At 33.9% G+C, this 20,802-nt stretch overlaps 1 protein-coding gene across 1 annotated transcript in view; it reads left to right on the plus strand.

Annotated features, from left to right (window-relative positions):
* The window catches only part of Rim (Rab3 interacting molecule), a 196,056-nt gene extending 180,704 nt beyond the window's left edge, over window positions 1-15,352 (plus strand). The window contains exons 20-23 of the mRNA XM_075290574.1: window positions 272-457; window positions 9,177-9,354; window positions 9,425-9,595; window positions 15,000-15,352. Coding sequence (XP_075146689.1) covers window positions 272-457; window positions 9,177-9,354; window positions 9,425-9,595; window positions 15,000-15,212 — 748 coding nt within the window. The 3' untranslated portion in view covers window positions 15,213-15,352. The remainder of the gene's footprint in view (window positions 1-271; window positions 458-9,176; window positions 9,355-9,424; window positions 9,596-14,999) is intronic.
* Window positions 15,353-20,802: the final 5,450 nt, after the last annotated feature.

The following is a 20,802-nucleotide window of genomic DNA, read 5'->3' on the forward strand; positions in this document are numbered from 1 at the left end:
TGAATGATACAAAAAAGTTTATTTATACGCACTTCTAAGCTTATCCGAAAAACTTTAGTTACTTTGATGTAATACCCATAGATCCTATACAGAAAATTCGCTATAATTTATATGTCTAAATTCGCCAATTACTTTTCTTTTTTTTTTTTGTGTTTTATGTCTCATTTTCAAAAAAAAAAAAAAAAATTCAAAAAACAGAACAAAATCGAGCACGAGAAAGCACAAGCTCCTCCTCTACCATCACTACCACAACTAATAATAATAACACCACCTCTACCACGAACACTCCATCGATATCGTCACATCATCACCATCAATTACATCCACTTCATTATCAGCGTCAGTCTCGTGGTTCGGCTGGTAGTATACAGAGATCCGTTGAGGTACCGCCATCAACATCTGTAATGCAATATCGTGCCGGTAGTATTCATTCAATCTCAAGCTCTGAAGGCTCATCGTAAGTTTAACTCAATTCAAGCATAACAAACATCTAATCAAGGGCTTTGGTTTGCAAGGCAAAAAAGCTCGAATTTTCTTCTCTCTTTCTCTATCCTTGTCTGTCGCTTCATCTATTGCTATCTGTCTCTGTATTGTCTGTTTTCTGTCGTTTTCCCAAAAATACAAAATCACAATGTAATAAAATAAAAACCAAAAACAAACTAAGGCTACAATTTGAAATGCTATTCAATGTGTAAAAATAAATGAAATTTGGTTGTTTTTATGTCCACTTAATCGATGCGAAATGAATTCACTTTTATAGTTTTATTCAATTGTCATTTTAGTTTTTATCTGGCTTATTATATTAATGAAATATTCTTTGTTTTAATTTGGTTTTAATTAAGAGGCCCATTTATAATTTAGATTACTTAATCAATCTTTTGTTTAAAGAAATTAAAAAAAATGTTTTTGAAAATTGTAAAAAAAAAAACTGAAAGTGTTACCTTGCCACAGTTTTGTCTTTCGCTATCTACATGTTTTTTTAACTCTGCAGTATTGACTAAAACTTGCTTCGTTGTGCCTTTTTTGTTGATGTCTCTGTCAGATTAAAGCTTCCAAATTTGTTTTCTTTTTTTTAATTTCAATGAGCAAAAAATCTCAATGTGTAATATTTTGTCGACTACAACTAAAAGAGTATGTCACAGCCTTGAATCTATATATTTATGTACACTAAATCATATTAATTTTCTTCTAATGTATTAGTCAATGAGATCCGCTTTTTTATTTTAGTTTTATACTTTTTTATTGTATATAACTTATTTTGCATTTTTTTTCTTTATTTTTAACACTTTTATATACAGTAATCGAAAACACCACAAATTTTCCTCAAAATTAACACACTTACAAAAAAAAATATTTTCCGCATATAAAAATTTCATTTCAGACAAAATATTCCCATAATACAAACTCATTGCTATTTTAGAACTATGAAAAAATTGTAGAAAAATAATTCGATTTCCATATTTTTTTTTTAATAAACTACCCGTGTAAAAATTGGGGGATCTAATTAGATATGATTATATCTCAAAATTGACCACTTTAGATCTGAGCAGATATATACAGATATGATGAGACAGAATTAGATATAATTATGTATAATTACCTACATGAGTTTGTCCAACATCAGATCCAACTATATATAGGAATAGATAAAATTATATCTAAGACATTAGATCTAGCCCAATATTGAGATCCGATCAGATCTAATTCCATAGTAATTAGATATGATTAGATCTTACCATTTTTCGGATCTACTCATATCTAATCGTATCAAATTATATCTATAAATTTTTACTCGGGAATACAAAATTAAACATTCAAATATATTGTTCATAAGCACAAAGATTTCTTGTCGTTTCTGAAGATGGGAAATGTTTATGAAGATTTTCTTTTTTTTTTGATTTGTTCATTTGGTAATTTCGAATTAATGAGATTTGAATAAACTAATAATCAGTAGCTGTTGTTTTTGAATTTTTCAAATCGCTTGAAGAATAAGTGTTAAATTATATTAACAATATTCCAAAACTAATCAAACAAATCGAAGCAACATATAAGTAATATCCCAGCAAACAATAGGATGTTGCTCCACAAACATTCCATTCTAAGCACATCCTGGAACAATCTGGTTGGTTCAACAGAAAAAATAATCAAGTAGGTTCAGCAATTAAAACTAGAAGGGCCCATATGTAAAAGGTACTTTTAGTTAATGTGGTATGACAATGGACTAAATGGTCTAAATGAGCCTGAAATAAAATTTAACTTCCGACGAAGTTCCTAGAAAATACACTTGTACACTTTAAATATGATGTTCAGTTTGTTAGGTGATCTACTTTCAGTTTTAGCGCTTGTGTGGGAGCTATATAAGTGAATCACAAGCAAAAAATTAAGAGCTCGAATAAATGCAATTCAGCTAACATTTCAGTGTAAGTTACCTTAAAATGGTGGCCCTTTATCCAATTGAGCAAAATCTTTAATTTCATGAGCAGGCCAATTGGACATAAGGTTGCCATGGATTATGAAATAAATCATGAACTTAAATGTAATAAATGACAACCAAAATTCAGTTGATTTTAAATTGGAAATTCATATACATAATATTTTACTTACGCCCATTTTCATGAAGCTCCGTTACCTAACGAACTTTTAAACCGTATTATGGGCATAGCTGCCATGTTGCGTATATATTCCATATGCCACTTGGGAACTTAACTGCCGAAAAATTTTCAGTTAAAATTGACTGGAGAGAAGTTATTTGGAATTTACTTTCAGTTAACTGGCAGTTAAAGCCTAATGGAGCTACATGAAAATGGCCGATAATATGCACAAATTTTAACAATAAACTTTCTTCTACTGAGTAATTCGTTAAATATTCAATTTCAAGTTCATTAAAGAAAAAAACTGTTGAAGGCACTGCAACAACACTATTTGTCCATTCTAAGTGAAATTTTAGACATTTAGATATTAGTTTTAGATATTAATAGAATATCATTTTAGACATTAATAGAATATCAATAAGTAGTAAAAAAAACAATGGAAATAAAACAATGGAAATTCATTCAATTTGAAACTGTGGCATTTAAATTTTACACTTCCATATGATATCACAAAACAATATTTTAGAAAAATTTGATAAAAAAACCTTTGGCGCTTGTCAGATTTCAACCTGGGTTTTTCATTTTTTAGGCATAACAATAAAGAACATTTCGAGAAGTAGTTAGAATGTTATGACTTAGTGTTGTATTAAGATCATATCACAAACTTTTCAACTGACGTTCTAAGTCGTTCTGATATGGTGCCAATAATAGCAGGTTCTAAAAATTTTTTCAAATTTTAAAAAAATATACTTTAAGAAAATAAAAGTGTAATAAAAGGATTTATAAAAATTTCAATTAAAATTTGCGGTTTTGTGTTGTTTTTTAATTTCTCATTCAAATAAACTTTCAAAACATAACTTCTGATGCAATGCAAACACTCAGGAAAGGTTAGGTTAGGTTAGGTCAAACATAACATGCTTGACGAAATCAAATACATAATTTTCGAGAACATAACATGGTTGCGACAAACATTTTCCCTGTGAAATGGTACTCTTGAAACATGATTGAAGTGATCATATTCCTTTCCTGCATGCATGACTTTGCAAATGTTCCAGAGGCTTAGATTAGGTTAGGTGGCAGCCCGATGTATCAGGCTCACTTAGACTATTCAGTCCATTGTGATATCCCATTGGTGAACTTCTCTCTTATCACTGAGGTGCTGCCCGATTCCATGTTAAGCTCAATGACAAGGGATCTCCTTTTTATAGCCGAGTCCGAACGGCGTTCCACATTGCAGTGAAACCACATAGAGTTTTGAAACCCTCAGAAGTTTTGAAACCCTCAGAAATATCACCAGCATTACTGAGGTGGGATAATCCACCGCTGAAAAACTTTTTGGTGTTCGGTCGAAGCAGGAAACGAACCCACGACCTTGTGTATGCAAGGGGGCATGCTAACCATTGCAACACGGTGTCTTCTTCTATAACTTCTAAAGGCTTCTTCCATAACTTCTAATGGATCCGAAAACTTACTACTTCCAACCCATGACAAGCGCATATACAATTCGTTAAAGATCATCCAAAGTTTGTAGTTTTTTGGAAGCTCTTCGTTTGTTGGGATATGTAGTTTAGTCCTGTAATGGAAGGACTGGTCAAGAAAAACTTTACAAATTTTCCACTTTTTAGTGGTTACTTTTCGAAGTTTGCAAGTTTGTGAGGTTTCACAGGAATTACATTGACAAAAAAACAACCGCGGTAATTTTTCTTATTCCAAGACATTCTTTCATATGAAGCTATATTTCGTATTAAAAGAAATAAGGGTTTTCAATTTTATAAATCAATAACAAGAAAACAGACCGAGTTGTCAATTTTACAGTCCTTATTTTGGACTGTTTAAATGTCTGCTCACATCGACACGGGGCACTGATGCACTAAGGTATATTTATTGAGAACTGAAAATATTTCAATAACCCAACAAAACAATGGAAGTTGTTCTACACACATTTTATTTTAAGTCTATTCCGGAATCCCCGAACGATTTCTTCCACTTCCAACGAAGTTCTTTTGGACATATCTTAGAAAAGAAATATAATTTAAATTTTGGAAATTAAATGTCGCATAAACGAATAGAAAGTCAATAAAAAATATGAAAACAAAGAAAGTAAAATAAAAAAATCACCGCCGTCGAGATTAGCCTATGCCATGGTGCAATGGTTAGCATGCCCGCCTTGCATACACAAGGTCGTGGGTTCGATTCCTGCTTCGACCGAACATCAAAAAGTTTTTCAGCGGTGGATTATCCCACCTCAGTAATGCTGGTGACATTTCTGAGGATTTCAAAGCTTCTCTAAGTGGTTTCACTGCAATGTGGAACGCCGTTCGGACTCGGCTATAAAAAGGAGGTCCCTTGTCATTGAGTTAAACATGGAATCGGGCAGCACTCAGTGATAAGAGCGAAGTTCACTAATGTGGTATGACAATGGGCTGAATAGTCTAAGTGAGCCTGATACATCGGGCTGTCACCTAACCTAACCTAGCCTATGCCGTTTGACTTCTTCAATTCCATGGAAGTTAGTTTGAGACGGTATTGTCAAACTTTTGTTGATCTTAAATCTTTTAAATAAATATTTGATAGAAAATAAACCTGCATTCAGCGCCCGTTTCGAGCGGAAAGTTTTTATTTTGTGAAAGTCAGATAATAAAAGTGTAATCAAAAATTAATAAAATGAACTGTAAAATTTTTTTAATAAATAAAAAAAAAATATTTTTAGTAAATGGAATACTTCCGTCCTATGAAAAGCCCTTTTTAAAATTTAATGGACCCAATGGTAATTTCTAAAACCACACTTAATAACTTACAATAAGAAATAATGAATAAGAAAAATAAAAATGGGGACAAATGATGTCTTCTCTTGACAATTGTCATGACATCGGGAATATTTTTTATTAAATGAAAAACTTTATAATAAAAGAAAATTTCGTTTCGCTAATATTTGGATTCGGAGCAAAGCAGTTTTACTTTGTGTGTATTTCATACAGGAAAACCGTCGCATCCGAGAGAAAAAAATGCTTTTCTGGTCTATTTACACTCATATGACCACAGAGACAAATTTTTAACTCCGATTTAGTTGAAATTTTGCACAGGGAGTAGAATTAGCATTGTAACTATGCGTGCCAAATTTGGGTGAAATCGGTTCAGATTTGGATATATCTCCCATATATAGCTTTCGCCTGATTTACACTCATATGACCACAGAGGCCAATTTTTTGCTCCGATTTAGTTGAAATTTTGCACAGGAAGTAGAATTAGCATTGTAGCAATGCGTGGCAAATTTGGCTGAAATCGGTTCATATTTAGATATATCTCCCATATATAGCTTTCGCCCGATTTACACTCATATGACCACAGAGGCCAATTTTTAACTCCGATTTAGTTGAAATTTTGCTCAGAGAGTAGAATTAGCATTGTTGCTATGCGTGCCAAATTTGGTTGAAATCGGTTCAGATTTAGATATAGCTCCCATATATATGTTTTTCTGATTTCGACAAAAATGGTCAAAATACCAACATTTTCCTTGTAAAATCGTCACTGCTTAGTCGAAAAGTTTTAAAAATGACTCTAATTTTCCAAAACTTCTAATACATATATATCGAGCGATAAATCATAAATAAACTTTTGCAAAGTTTCCTTAAAATTGCTTCAGATTTAAATGTTTCCCATATTTTTTTTTACTAACATTGTGTTCCACCCTAGTGCATTAGCCGACTTATATTTTGAGTCTATAGATTTAGTAGAAGTCTATCTAATTCGGTCCAGATCGAGTTATATTTAAATGTATGTATTTGGGACAAACCTTTATATATAGCACCCAACACATTTGACGGGTGTGATATGGTATCGAAAATTTAGATCTACAAAGTGGTGCAGGGTATAATATAGTCGGCCCCGCCCGACTTCAGACTTTCCTTACTTGTTTTTTTTTTATATTTGGGGAAACTGAAATTGCATTTATGACCTTTTGAATGCCAGATCGCCAGGATGCACTGAAAAAAATCATGCCGGTTCCAAAGATTTTGTCTTTACTTCAAAAATGTTGGTATTAATTCCGAGCCAAAGAAACGGAGAATACAAGTAAGGATACTTTTAAGACACAATTCTCTTTTAAATTTGGGTTTTGTGTACTTGCTTCTGGGAAGCACATTTTAATTTTTCGTATTTTCAGCTTTGTTTCTTCATATGCTATCAAAGTCTTTTAAAAACGAGTTAACGACAATTTTATTTTCCAAATTAAGACTCGACTTCCAATAGAAATTATGCTATGTTTCAAGTAAAAAACGTTAAAATAAAGGGTTGAAAAACATGTCCTATATTTGAACGATTTTTTGTTTTGTAGTCAAGACGCGAAAAGACAACAAATTTAAAGACAATTTCATTTTTCAAAGAATTTTTCTGAATTTTTAAAGTCAAGTTGACGTTAGCCCAAACATTTTTTCTTTCATGTTATGATACCCATTTTTAAGTGAAATCACTTAATTATAAGGACAACACGACTTCATTGAAAAGTTTATCGACTTTTGGCACAAGTAAAAAAACTTTATCTTAGAGAAATGCGTCTTCTATGCTACACTGAAAAAACAGTGAACCAACCAGGAAGAAAACTTTCGATTAATTTTAGAAAATTTTGAATATTTGTAGAAAATTTTAACTAAACAGTATTACAAACGTTGGCATCACGCCGATGTCAGAAAAATAAGTAAATATTTTTCTACAAATTCAAGAACATTTTTTAGGCATAACTAAGTTTTTTCACTTGTTAAAGAAAATTTTATAGTTTGAAGGGAGCCACCGTGGTGCAATGGTTAGCATGCCCGCCTTGCATACACAAGGTCGTGGGTTCGATTCCTGCTACGACCGAACACCAAAACGTTTTTCAGCGGTGGATTATGCCACCTCAGTAATGCTGGTGACATTTCTGAGGGTTTCAAAGCTTCTCTAAGTGGTTTCACTGGAATGTGGAACGCCGTCCGGACTCGGCTATAAAAAGGAGGTCCCTTGTCATTGAGCTTAACATGAAATCGGGCAGCACTCAGTGATAAGAGAGAGGTTCACCACTGTGGTATCACAATGGACTGAATAGTCTAAGTGAGCCTGATACATCGGGCTGCCACATAACCTAACCTAACCATAGTTTGAAGGAAAAACTTGGAGTTAAAAATTGCAAGAATGTCTTTAGTGACATACGAAGTTCACGATGGACACATTTGTGGTAAACTTTACAAATTTAAAGAAATTCTGAACTATTTTGTGGAAGACACGAATTTAGTTAATATTTATACTTCGTTTGAGTATATTTCTTTCCTCGGTTTTAGTTAATTTAACTAACGTATACAAAAATTATTAGAGTAAAGGAAACTTTCTCCAAACATAATAATTCTATGAACTAAAATAAAGTTAAATTGGCTTTTGCGAAATAGAGAGTTCACTTTTTTTGAGTGTAAGCAAAATTTGCACTCGTATTTTAATGACATGAAATCTTTGACCTCACTACAATATTTTTTTCAGTGTGGTGTCTCCCATTCCTAAGTTAGGGAAATCTAATTTTGTTTGCAATGAATCTTAATTTTAAAACAACATTTTCAATTTGATTTTCATTTAGTTGGCCCTAAGGCCATAGAAAAAAGTCATTTTTGAATTAAAAATATAATTTAATAAATTTTATGATTCAAACCAAAACAGATGTTGGTGTGTATAAAAATAAGATACGATAGAATGTAATACAAGGAGAGTTGAAATTCATTATAACACTTATCATAGAATAGTATATCATCAATAATATATATCTGATTCCACACAAACTATACACTATCATCGGTTAAATCTTTCCAATATGCACCACTAAAACACACACGAATAGAAAAAGTTTCGTTATATTAACGAAATGTGTCGTTAAAACTCAGTCAATGAAACCAATTCGTTAATACAACAAAAATCTATCGTTATTATAACGAATTTTCGGTTAATCAACGTAACTTTTCGTAGTATTAATGAATATTTACATTATATTAATGAAAATGTTTCGTTATATCTATGAACATTTTTCATTGGCTCAATTTTAATGAATTTTTCTTTGTGTGTACAGTTGTAATTTATTTGGTTAAAGCTTTTATTTAATTTATTTCAGTTGTAACAAACAAAACATTATTTTGTAGCCCTTTTTTCACACTGAAATGATACAAAACATCAAACATATGATCCAACAAAAATCTTGGTGTAAATCTAATTGTATATAAAACTATGACAATAATATAACTACTATACCCAGCATGTTGTACAAAAGGAAATGGAAATGTTTAAAAAGGATCTGAGCATAAAAATGAAATGTAATGCACGTTTTCCAACTCAAAGCAAAAAAAAAACACACAACTTAAGAGTATACATAATATTTCTAAAATTCCAAACAAATTCTTAACGTAAACTTTGCCTACTATATCTCCCTGTGTATTATACGATTTAATTAAATTTTAAGTTATTCTATTTTCTTTCTTTAACATTTTTTTCCAAATGTATATTTCTACAACATGAATTGAATAATTTGATTAATATAAGTATAAATTTTCCTTTAATCCCAAATTCCTGCATCTACAGATTTTCACCAACAATGCGAGCTGATGATCAAATCAATCAGTTTGTAGAGGGCTTAGGTCCCGGACAATTGGTGGGACGTCAAGTTCTAGGTGCACCATCGCTAGGTGATATTCAATTGTCTCTATGTTGTCAGAAAAATTGCCTAGAAGTGGAGGTTATCAGAGCAAGAGGTCTACAGGTATGTTCACGAACTTGCATTAAAATTCTGTAATTTTGTTATAAAAATTATTTTTTATTGTTTTTTTTAGCAAAAACCTACATCGAAAATGTTACCAGCTCCTTATGTGAAGGTTTACTTGGTTTCCGGCAAAAAATGTATAGACAAAATGAAAACGTCAACGGCCCGAAGAACCCTAGAGCCGTTGTATCAACAACAATTGGTGTTCCAAAATTGCAACACAAAAGGCTGTGTTTTACAAGTAAGTATACATAAAGGGTGATTCTTTTGAGGTTAGGATTTTCATGCATTAGTATTTGACAGATCACGTGGGATTTCAGACATGGTGTCAAAGAGAAAGATGCTCAGTATGCTTTGACATTTCATCATGAATAGACGAACGATCTGCCACAACGTCGAATTTTCAGTGAATGGGCCCTAGAAAAGTTGGCAGAAAATCCGCTTTTTTATCGACAAATTTTGTTCAGCCAAATTTAGCACGCATAGCAACAATGCTAATTCTACTCCCTGTGCAAAATTTCAACTAAATCGGAGTTAAAAATTGGCCTCTGTGGTCATATGAGTGTAAATCGGGCGAAAGCTATATATGGGAGATATATCTAAATGTGAACCGATTTCAACCCAATTTGGCACGCATAGCTACAATGATAAGTCTACTCCCTGTGCAAAATTTCAACTAAATCGGAGCAAAAAATTGGCCTCTGTGGTCATATGAGTGTAAATCGGGCGAAAGCTATATATGGGAGCTATATCTAAATCTGAACCGATTTCAACCAAATTTGGCACGCATAGCGACAATGCTAATTCTACTCCCTGTGCAAAATTTCAACCATATTGGGGTAAAACTCTGGCTTCTGGGACCGTACTAGTCCATATCGGGCGAAAGATATATATGGGAGCTATATCTAAATCTGAACCGATTTCAATAAAATTTGGCACACTTGACTATACTACTACTTGTTCTTCTTGTGCAAAATTTTAAGCAAATTGGGGTAAAACTCTGGCTTCTGGGGCCATATAAGTCCATATCGGGCGAAAAATATATGTATGGGAGCTATATCTAAATCTAAACCGATTTCTTCCAAAATCAATAGGGATCTATTCTGAGCCAAAACACATACTTGTGCCAAATTTGAAGTCGATTGGACTTAAACTGCGACCTAGACTTTGATTACAAAAATGTGTTCACGGACAGACGGACAGACGGACATCGCTATATCGACTCAGGAGCCCATCCTGAGCATTTTTGCCAAAGACACCATGTGTCTATCTCGTCTCCTTCTGTGTGTTGCAAATATATGCACTAACTTATAATACCCTGTTCCACAGTGTGGAGCAGGGTATAAATATTGTCAAAATTTTATTTCTATAGAAAATTTTGTCTAAATTTTATTTCTATAGAAAATTTTGTCAAAATTTTATTTCTGTAGAAAATTTTTTCAAAATCTTTTTTTTTATAGAAAATTTTATGAAAATTTTATTTCTATAGAAAATTTTGTCAAAATTTTATTTCTATAGAAAATTTTGTCAAAATTGTATTTCTATAGAAAATTTTGTCAAAATTTTATTTCTATAGAAAATTTTGTTAAAATTTTATTTCATTCGTTTTTTTTTTGTTATTGTTGGTTTGTAAAGGGTGATTCTTTTGAGGTTAGGATTTTCATGCATTAGTATTTGACAGATCACGTGGGATTTCAGACATGGTGTCAAAGAGAAAGATGCTCAGTATGCTTTGACATTTCATCATGAATAGACTTACTAACGAGCCACAACGTCGAATTTTCAGTGAATGGGCCCTAGAAAAGTTGGCAGAAAATCCGCTTTTTTATCGACAAATTTTGTTCAGCGATGAGGCTCATTTCTGGTTGAATGGCTACGTAAATAAGCAAAATTGCCGCATTTGGAGTGAAGAGCAACCAGAAGCCGTTCAAGAACTGCCCATGCATCCCGAAAAATGCACTGTTTGGTGTGGTTTGTACGCTGGTGGAATCATTGGACCGTATTTTTTCAAAGATGCTGTTGGACGCAACGTTACGGTGAATGGCGATCGCTATCGTTCGATGCTAACAAACTTTTTGTTGCCAAAAATGGAAGAACTGAACTTGGTTGACATGTGGTTTCAACAAGATGGCGCTACATGCCACACAGCTCGCGATTCTATGGCCATTTTGAGGGAAAACTTCGGAGAACAATTCATCTCAAGAAATGGACCGGTAAGTTGGCCACCAAGATCATGCGATTTGACGCCTTTAGACTATTTTTTGTGGGGCTACGTCAAGTCTAAAGTCTACAGAAATAAGCCAGCAACTATTCCAGCTTTGGAAGACAACATTTCCGAAGAAATTCGGGCTATTCCGGCCGAAATGCTCGAAAAAGTTGCCCAAAATTGGACTTTCCGAATGGACCACCTAAGACGCAGCCGCGGTCAACATTTAAATGAAATTATCTTCAAAAAGTAAATGTCATGGACCAATCTAACGTTTCAAATAAAGAACCGATGAGATTTTGCAAATTTTATGCGTTTTTTTTTAAAAAAAGTTATCAAGCTCTTAACAAATCACCCTTTATATGTAAAGTGGTGGTGGTTAAATTTCAACGGCCGATGTTGATTTTAAATAAAACACAAACTATTTAGGAAATTATTATAATTTTATTTTATTATGATATATTGGTATTACTTAATTATGTACGAAACAAAATATCGGCCAAATGGGCGCAGCGATGGTCCAAATTTTCGATGACGCTGAGGCATAATGGAGGTTCTATGCCGTTAATGTGCCGAATTATCTCATCCTTTAGCTCTTGAATTGTTGCTGGCTTATCGACGTACACCTTTTCTTTCAAATAACCCCAAAGAAAAAAGTCCAACGGTGTCAAATCACCATTACGTGAGGTAACACGACCATTGAATTTGTTGCGCAAAAGAGCCATTGTTTCGTTAGCTGTGTGGCAAGTGGCACCGTCCTGCTGAAACCATATATCGTCCACATCCATATCTTCCAATTCGGGTCATAAAAAGTTCGTTATCATTTCACGATAGCGAACACCATTCACAGTAACTGTCTGACCGGCCTCATTTTGGAAAAAAATAAGACCAGATGATGCCGCCAGCCCATAAACCGCACCAAACAGTCACTCTTTGTGGGTGCATTGGTTTTTCGACGATCACTCTTGGTTCCTAATTCGCCCAAATGCGGCAATTCTGTTTATTGACGAATCCACTGAAGTGAAAAAAAATCATGAAGTGCATGATATGCATTTTGATTTGAACGCCCATTTTCATATTAAGTCTGGATAACTTTAACACGTTGTTGGATTGTGTATCTCTCCATGGTTCAAATTGAGTAAGTCTGAAATAAAGAAATGTCAAATAAAATTCGGAAAAAAACTTGGCGTTTAGGTGTGGTTCACATTCAACATCGGTCCTTACAATTTAAATATTTAATTTAATTTAGTTGATGTTGGATCACGATTAGGGTTTTTCTCGGGAATTTGATATTTTTTCGCTACCGCTTTCTTTACAATATTTTATATATAATAGAGGGGTTTATATGGTAAATGACAGTTGAAATCTAGTTAAATTGGATTTTGGAAGTGTAATGTGAATGACTATGGCACCAAATAGTAGTAGTTGCGTTGTGGGACATACATAGTCGTGGGCAAGGCCGTATTCAGGGGGGGGGGGGGGGAGGGGGATCAACCTTACCTATAAAACTTGCACAAATCATAGAATACTAGTTGAAAAGCCCGTCAAACGACGGTCGAAAAAAATTGTTTTTGTTCTCGCACCACAAATTTCATTTTTGGAAAATGTATTTCTACTTTTTATGTGTGTTTGTTGTTCTTTTTGTGAACATGACTCGCTTTGTTTGGCCATAGCAACAACAACGAAACAGCCAAACACACATGTGTAAATGAAATGGCGCAAAACCTGCGAAAAGAACCTGCCTAATTCAGCGATGGGAGCAATAAAGAGATATTTTCAAACGTACATATTCGTTTAAAAATGTTGGTCACTTTGCCAGTTACTCAGGGATGGAAAATACAATTTTTAAGAAAGTACAAAAAAGGTATTTTTTGAGCGGAAAGGTACTGGAAGATTATTGTCAAGAGACTGAATTTTAAAGAAAATAAAATTTTGACAAAATTTTCTATATAAATAAAATTTTGCAAAAATTTTCTATAGAAATAAAATTTTGCAAAAAAATTCTATAGAAAAAAAATTTTGCAAATTTTTTTCTATAGAAATAAAATTTTGCAAAAATTTCCTATAGAAATAAAATTTTTACAAAATTTTCAATTGAAATAAAATTTTGACAAAATTTTCTATAAAAATAAAATTTTGCAAAAATTCTATATAGAAATAAAATTTTGACAACATTTTCTACCGAAACAAAAAATCGATAATATAGAATCGCATTCTTTTTTCGACTAAAACATTCTTGAAGTTCAATAAAATCCTGTTTTTGACTATGTCTTTTACAAAATCGAGATTTTCTTCCCACATGAACATGTCTGTTTTGCCATTTTTGTAAAAGACTATTAGCAAATAAGGTTGATAAAGACTTTCTCAAAATATTAAAATATTTGGTCAAAGCTATTGTACCATAAATCTGATATCGACTCAAAAATGTCTACACAAAAGGTACTAAATCATTCGCGGTGTACTACGGTACTGACCGGGATGAAAAAGTTTTGAAAAAAGTACTATAGTACTGCATTTTCCATCCCTGCAGTTACTACGTGCTTATCCGAACATTCATTTTCAACAATGAAAAGATTAAAGACGTATCTTAGAAATTCAACTAGCGAGACTAGATTCAAAGGATTGGCATTAATGTCGGTTCATCGCCAAATAAATGTGCCGACTGAAAAAGTCATTGATTTATTTGCTGCCCAAAAAGCCCGTCGGCTCAATTTAATATTATAAAAATATTGTATACATACCTATGCAAAAATAAAATTTTCTACACATGAGATTATATGAATATATTTTTTTTTTTTAAATGAACCCCTTTTATGGCCCCGATATGCACTTTTATGGCCCCAGAAGCCAGAGTTTTACCCCGATTTGTTTGAAATTTTACACAAGGAGAACACTTAGTAGAGTAATAAAGTGTACGAAATTTGTACACAAGGATAACAGTTAGTAGTATAGTCAAATATGGTAAATTTGATTGAAATCGTTTCAGATTTTGATATAGCTCTCATACTTATGTTCTTCCGAATTCGGCTAATATAGCTAAAATACACAAGTTTTCCTTGTAATGAATCAAAATCAAATTTTCCTATACCTAATATATATTTACCGAGCGACAAATTATAAATGCACTTTTGCGAAATTACATCAAAATGGCATTGGATTTAATTTTTGTAGGTATATCCGGACATAAACCTTTATATATCGCACCCAACAAGTAGTATTTGAAGTATTTAAGATGGTATCGAAAATATAGACCTACAAAGTGGTGCAGGGTATAATATAGTCGGCCCCGTCCGACTTTAGATTTTCCTTACTTGTTTTATAAGAAACTTTGCATAACATATTACGAGCAGGTTTATTTATTAACTACATGCTTGTTTGTATTAATTCCTTATAAATAATGTATAAATGCCATATAATATTATTATTCTTTCTTTTACAGGTTACTGTTTGGGGTGATTATGGCCGCATCGAAAAGAAAGTGTTTATGGGCGTGGCCCAAATAATGCTCGATCAAATCGATCTCTCTAATGGCATTGTGATTGGCTGGTACAAACTCTTCGGCACCACATCCCTGGTCAGTTGTCCTGCCAATACAGGTTTATCTAGGCGCTCATCACTAGCATCGCTTGAATCACTTAATTTAAAATTTTAAAATAATACAACCCAAAACGCATACGATTTCCCAACACCCACTCACACATAAATCTCACAAGAAATCCTGATCTTTCAAATAATAGACTCACTATGAGCTAGAATTGAAACAAAGATAAAACACAACATTGCCAAGTGCCATGCTCCCCGATGCCCCCGTCTTCAAAACACTTTTTTTGATAATACCCCATTACACATTTATTACAAAATATAAAACAACACATTACAAAAATATTTAATGTAGTTTTGTTCCATTTACATAAACTATTATTACAAATTGTTAATATATATATATACGAAACACACATTCTTAGAGTTTTGCGTTAATTTGTTCTATGAGAATCTTAGCAAAGAATTTATACACACAGTATATCATGAAGATACATTTAAATAGTTATAATCTATATATATAAACGCCTATATAAATATTACCAAATTTCACCTGCCTCATCTTGTTATCTACCAAAACTAAGAAAACCAAAAAATCTACTTATTTGGCATAAACATTTCTAGAGATAGAAAATTTTAAACCATCTACATACAACGTAGTACATTCTAGGTATGTTTCTTCACCTATTCTTCTTGTTTTCCAACTTATTCACTGTAATTAGTTTCGTATAAATAAAATGTATGTTTCTTTATTTACCGGCTAAAAATGTATTATTTTTATAAGGTATATAATATATTTCTTTTTGAATATTTTTTTTTTATTCCAAAGCATGTTTATTATAGTTTGGTTTCCTAAAATAGTTAGCTAACATTTTTCATATTTTTTTTAACTAGCATTTTCTATTGCAACATAGAAATTAATATACACATTTTATAAATCATTAAGATACTTCCAAGCTGTATACAATGTATTGCAAAACATGAAATGCACAGCATCATAGTTGCTGAAGGCCTGGTTATCAGTTTGGTCATTTTAGCATTTATGCAGCTAAATTTAGCATTTATTGTTTGTATTTAGCCGCAAAATGTTTGTTTAGCATTTTTTAGCTTTTTTCAATTCTAAAGTTAGCATTTTTAGCATTATTCGATTCACCAAAAAAAATCAAATAATTTAGTACTTGTTAAAGTAATAAGGTCCTTAATGTTCATGTAAGATTCAGAAAGTCAGAAGCAAGACTAGCGATGTTCCTCTGTATATCTGTCCATCTATTTTTGTGTTGAAAGTATAGACCGTAATTCAATTCCAATCGTCCACGGATTTGGCAAAATTTCTTACTGCCCAACACATGGCGTATTTATTAATCGATTTTCATTCAATTTTTCAAACCCACTACAACTTCAATAAGTTAGCAAAATTGTTCCAAATGTAGATTACATATACAGTGAGCAAAAAAAGTTGTACACTAATATGAAATAAATTGTGAAACGATATTGAAAATATGAAGTAATTATATATTTATTACACCTGAAATTAAAGCTTGAGATGCGAGATTTAATTTATGGTAAAACAAGTATATACGGCCGTAAGTTCGGCCAAGACGAATCTTATGTACCCTCCACCATGGATTTCGTAGAAACTTCTACGAAAGACTGCCATCCACAATCGAATTACTTGGGTTGTGGTAATACTTACCGATGACAAGGTATCTTAAAACTTCGTAACATCGTTTTCTAAATTTTGAGTTAGTCCATACGTGGTATATATTAGACAAAAGAGGTATTTATAGGAAAGTCTACAAATAATTACGAATCGATATGGACTTTTGCACAGTACGTAGGGAGCCAGAATTGAAATATGGGCGTCGCTTATATGGGGGCTATATACAATTATGAACTTGATATGGACAATTTTTGTGTGATTGGGGATCGATTTATCTCAGGGCTACATATGAATATGAACCTAGTTAGGCATGGTTGTTAACGGCCATATACTAGCACAATGTACCAAATTTCAAATTCCGGGATCGGTTTATATGGGGGCTATATATGATTATGGACCGATATGGACCACTTTTGGCATGGTTGTTAAATATCATATACTAACACCACGTACCAAATTTCAAACAGATCGGATGAATTTTGCTTCTCCAAAAGACACCGGAGGTCAAATCTAGGGATCGGTTTATATGGGGGCTATATATAATTATGGACTGATATGGATCAATTCCTGCATGGTTGTTAGAGACCATATACTAACACCATGTACTAAATTTCAATCAGATCGGATGAATTTTGCTCTTCCAAGGGGCTCCGGAAGTCAAATCTGGGGATTGGTTTATATGGGGGCTACATATAATTATGGACCGATATGGATCAATTCCTGCATGGTTGTTAGAGACCATATACTAACACTATGTACCAAATTTCTGCCGGATCGGATGAAATTTGTTTGTCTTAGAGGCTCCGCAAGCCAAATCTGGGGATCGCTTTATATGGGCTATATATAATTATGGACCGATGTGGACCAATTTTTGCATATTTGTTAGAGACTATTTACTAACACCATGTACCAAATTTCAGCCGGACCGGATGAAATTTGCTTCTCTTAGAGGATCCGCAAACAAAATTTGGGGGTCCGTTTATATGGGAGCTATACGTAAAAGTGGACCGATGTGGCCCATTTGCTATACTACCCTACCTATATTAATGACAACTATTTGTGCCAAGTTTCAAGTCGATAGCTTGTTTCGTTCGGAAGTTAGCGTGATTTCAACAGAAGGACGGATGGACGGACATGCTTAGATCGACTCAGAATTTCACCACGACCCAGAATATATATACTTTATGGGGTCTTGGAGCAACATTTCGATGTGTTACAAACGGAATGACTAAGTGGTGGTGGAGGGTATAAAAAAATAAGTGTTAATTTCATATTTTCCATATCGTTGCACAATTTATTTCATATTGGTGTACAACTTTTTTTTTTGCTGACTGTATATGTATTACCCGAGTCTTCATAAAATTACGATATTCTCATTTATTATAACATATTGATGAACGAAGGCTTTCACCTAATAAGTTCAGGTTAAAAAAAAATATAATCTCACGGAACATAGTTAGCGTTTGGGATGGCTCAACAATAACATTCTAGGCATGACATCTTTCAATCCTAATAAAATGTATTTCTAAGGCAACAATAAACACAAAAATTTAAAAAATACTTCCGTTTTAGTGATAATTTCGCTAATAAAAAAAACTTTTAAAATTTAACATTATTTTTGGAAATTTGATGCAATTTTTATCATAATTTCAGTACTGATTTAGCAGCAAAATTTTGAGATCTGGTTACACAGCTGGTTATGCATCTAAAAATGTTACGTAGCCGTAACATAACGTCAACGTATGATTTTTTGGCGATTTTGGCCTAATTAAAAAAAACGTACCGACAAACTGTCAAGAACAGGTGGAAAAAGGTTAATGAATTTCACGGATAATACCAATTTCTCATCGACCATTTTAACCGAAAACAACACAATAGTATTTTTTAATGAACTATATTAGGTTAGGTTAAAGTGGCAGCCCGATAAGATTCAGGCTCACTTAGACTCACTTAGTCCATTGTGATACCACATTAACTAAAAGTACCTATTACATATGGGCACTTCTAGTTTTAACCGCTGAACCTTCTCGATTATTTTCTTCTGTTGAACCAACCAGATTGCTCCAAAAACATTAGCAGACTGCTTAAGTTAACGTTTTCCAGGTCCGCCAGTAATCGGAAGCTTATGCCCCTAAAATTTGCTTACGCCTTACACAAAATGCAGGACACTCACACAAGAGGTGTTTTATTGATTCCTTTTCCTCCGCATCATGACAGCTCATACAATAGTCATTATACTTCGCGCCAATAGTTTTTGCAAAATCGCCTATCAGGCAGCGACCCGTTATAGCAGATATCAGGAGTGATATCTGGCGTCTCGAGAACACTAGCATATGTAGTGTGCGGTTTAAGTTTAAATGGGGCCATATTTGCTTGGTGTCGTTACAACCCTTGCAATTCTCCCATCGAACATTTGCCATCATGACAGCCTTCTCACGCAGTAAGAGCTTGCAGGTAGCCAGAGGCATACCAACAGATTCTAGTTCCTCTGGAATATGTAAGGTAGTTCATAGCCTTGCTAGCTCATCTCCTTCTCAGTTCCCCGGTATGTTTCTATGGCCAGGCACCTATATTAGGAGAATATTGTGCTGCTCAGCCATCTCATTGAGAGATTTGCGGCAGTCGATGGCCGTTTTCGAGTTGAGGAACACAGATCCAAGGATTTTATTGCAGGTTGACTGTCTGAGTATATATTAATGCCAATATAGCTTGGAGCATTACTTCTCAGCCAATTCACCACCTCTCTTAGTGTTAATATTTCAGCCTGAAAAACACTACAGTGATCACGTAATCTTTTCGCTATTCAGATCTTTAGAATATACTCCGAAACCCACTTGTCCATACAATTTGGAGCCATCAGTGTAAAAATCTATATATCTTTTATTCCCCGGGGTCCGTGTACACCACGCCTCACTGTTGGGAATTAGAGTCTCAAACTTTTTGTCGAAAAGTGGTCTCGCCAAAGTGTAATTCACTACGTTAGGCACATTTGGCATTATTTTGAGGACCGAACTGTGACCGTAACTTTTTTCCGAGCACAGCGATAGCTCGCGCAACCGCACAGCCGTTGTTGCAGCTGACTGTTTGGCCAAAATGTCTAAAGCCAATAGATGCAGTATGACATTAAGGGAATTTGTTCCTGTCTTGCTGAATGCACCTGAGATACACAAGCACGCCATACGCTGAACTTTGTCTAAATTTGTCGGCTGGTGAAGTGCCGGCCACCAGACTACAACACCATATAGCATTATAGGCCTAACCACTGCCGTGTATAGCCAATGCACAATTTTTGGTTTTAGTCCCCACTTTTTCCCTATTGCCTTTTTGCACGAGTATAAAGCAACCGTTGCTTTCCTGTCCAAAATAACGCCAAGGTATTTTGCAGACTCACTAAAGGGAATTTCAATACCCCCTAAGGAAATGGGCCTAACCGTGGGAGTTTTGCGATCCTTGCAGTACATGACTAGTTCTGTCTTTGCAGGATTTACCCTAAGACCATTATCTTTCGCCCATTTCTCAGTCATCCGGAGGGCTCTCTGTATAATATCTCTAACTGTTGATGGGAATATTCCCCTTACTGCTAGCGCCACATCATCTGCGTATGCCACCACTTGTATCCTTTCTTTTTCTAGGGAAAACAGAAGGTTGTTTATAGCTACATTCCAAAGAAGGGGTGATAGAACTCCTCCTTGAGGAGTGCCTCTGTTCGCATACCTTTGTATGTTTGCTTATCCTAGTGTGGCTGAAATGCGTCTCTTCCTTAGAAGCTCGCCTAACATCCTAAGTATACCTGGATCAACATTCAGAGTTGTCAGTCCATTTAATATCGAGCTCGGATGGACGTTATTGAACGCCCCTTCGATGTATAGAAACAAATCGATGACACTGGTTTTTTGATCAGCGGATACAAAAACGAGATGTAAAGTTTTGTTTTTTGTTTTCTTAATCATACGAAAAGTTTACGTTTTGCTAACGTTGGATAACCGTTTGTGTGGGTTGTCGGAACGGTACGCTTACGAGCCGCTTTTGGATGCATAACCAG

This window comes from Haematobia irritans, chromosome 1 (assembly GCF_050003625.1).
Source record: "Haematobia irritans isolate KBUSLIRL chromosome 1, ASM5000362v1, whole genome shotgun sequence".
In the NCBI taxonomy this organism is placed as follows: Eukaryota; Metazoa; Arthropoda; class Insecta; order Diptera; family Muscidae; genus Haematobia; species Haematobia irritans.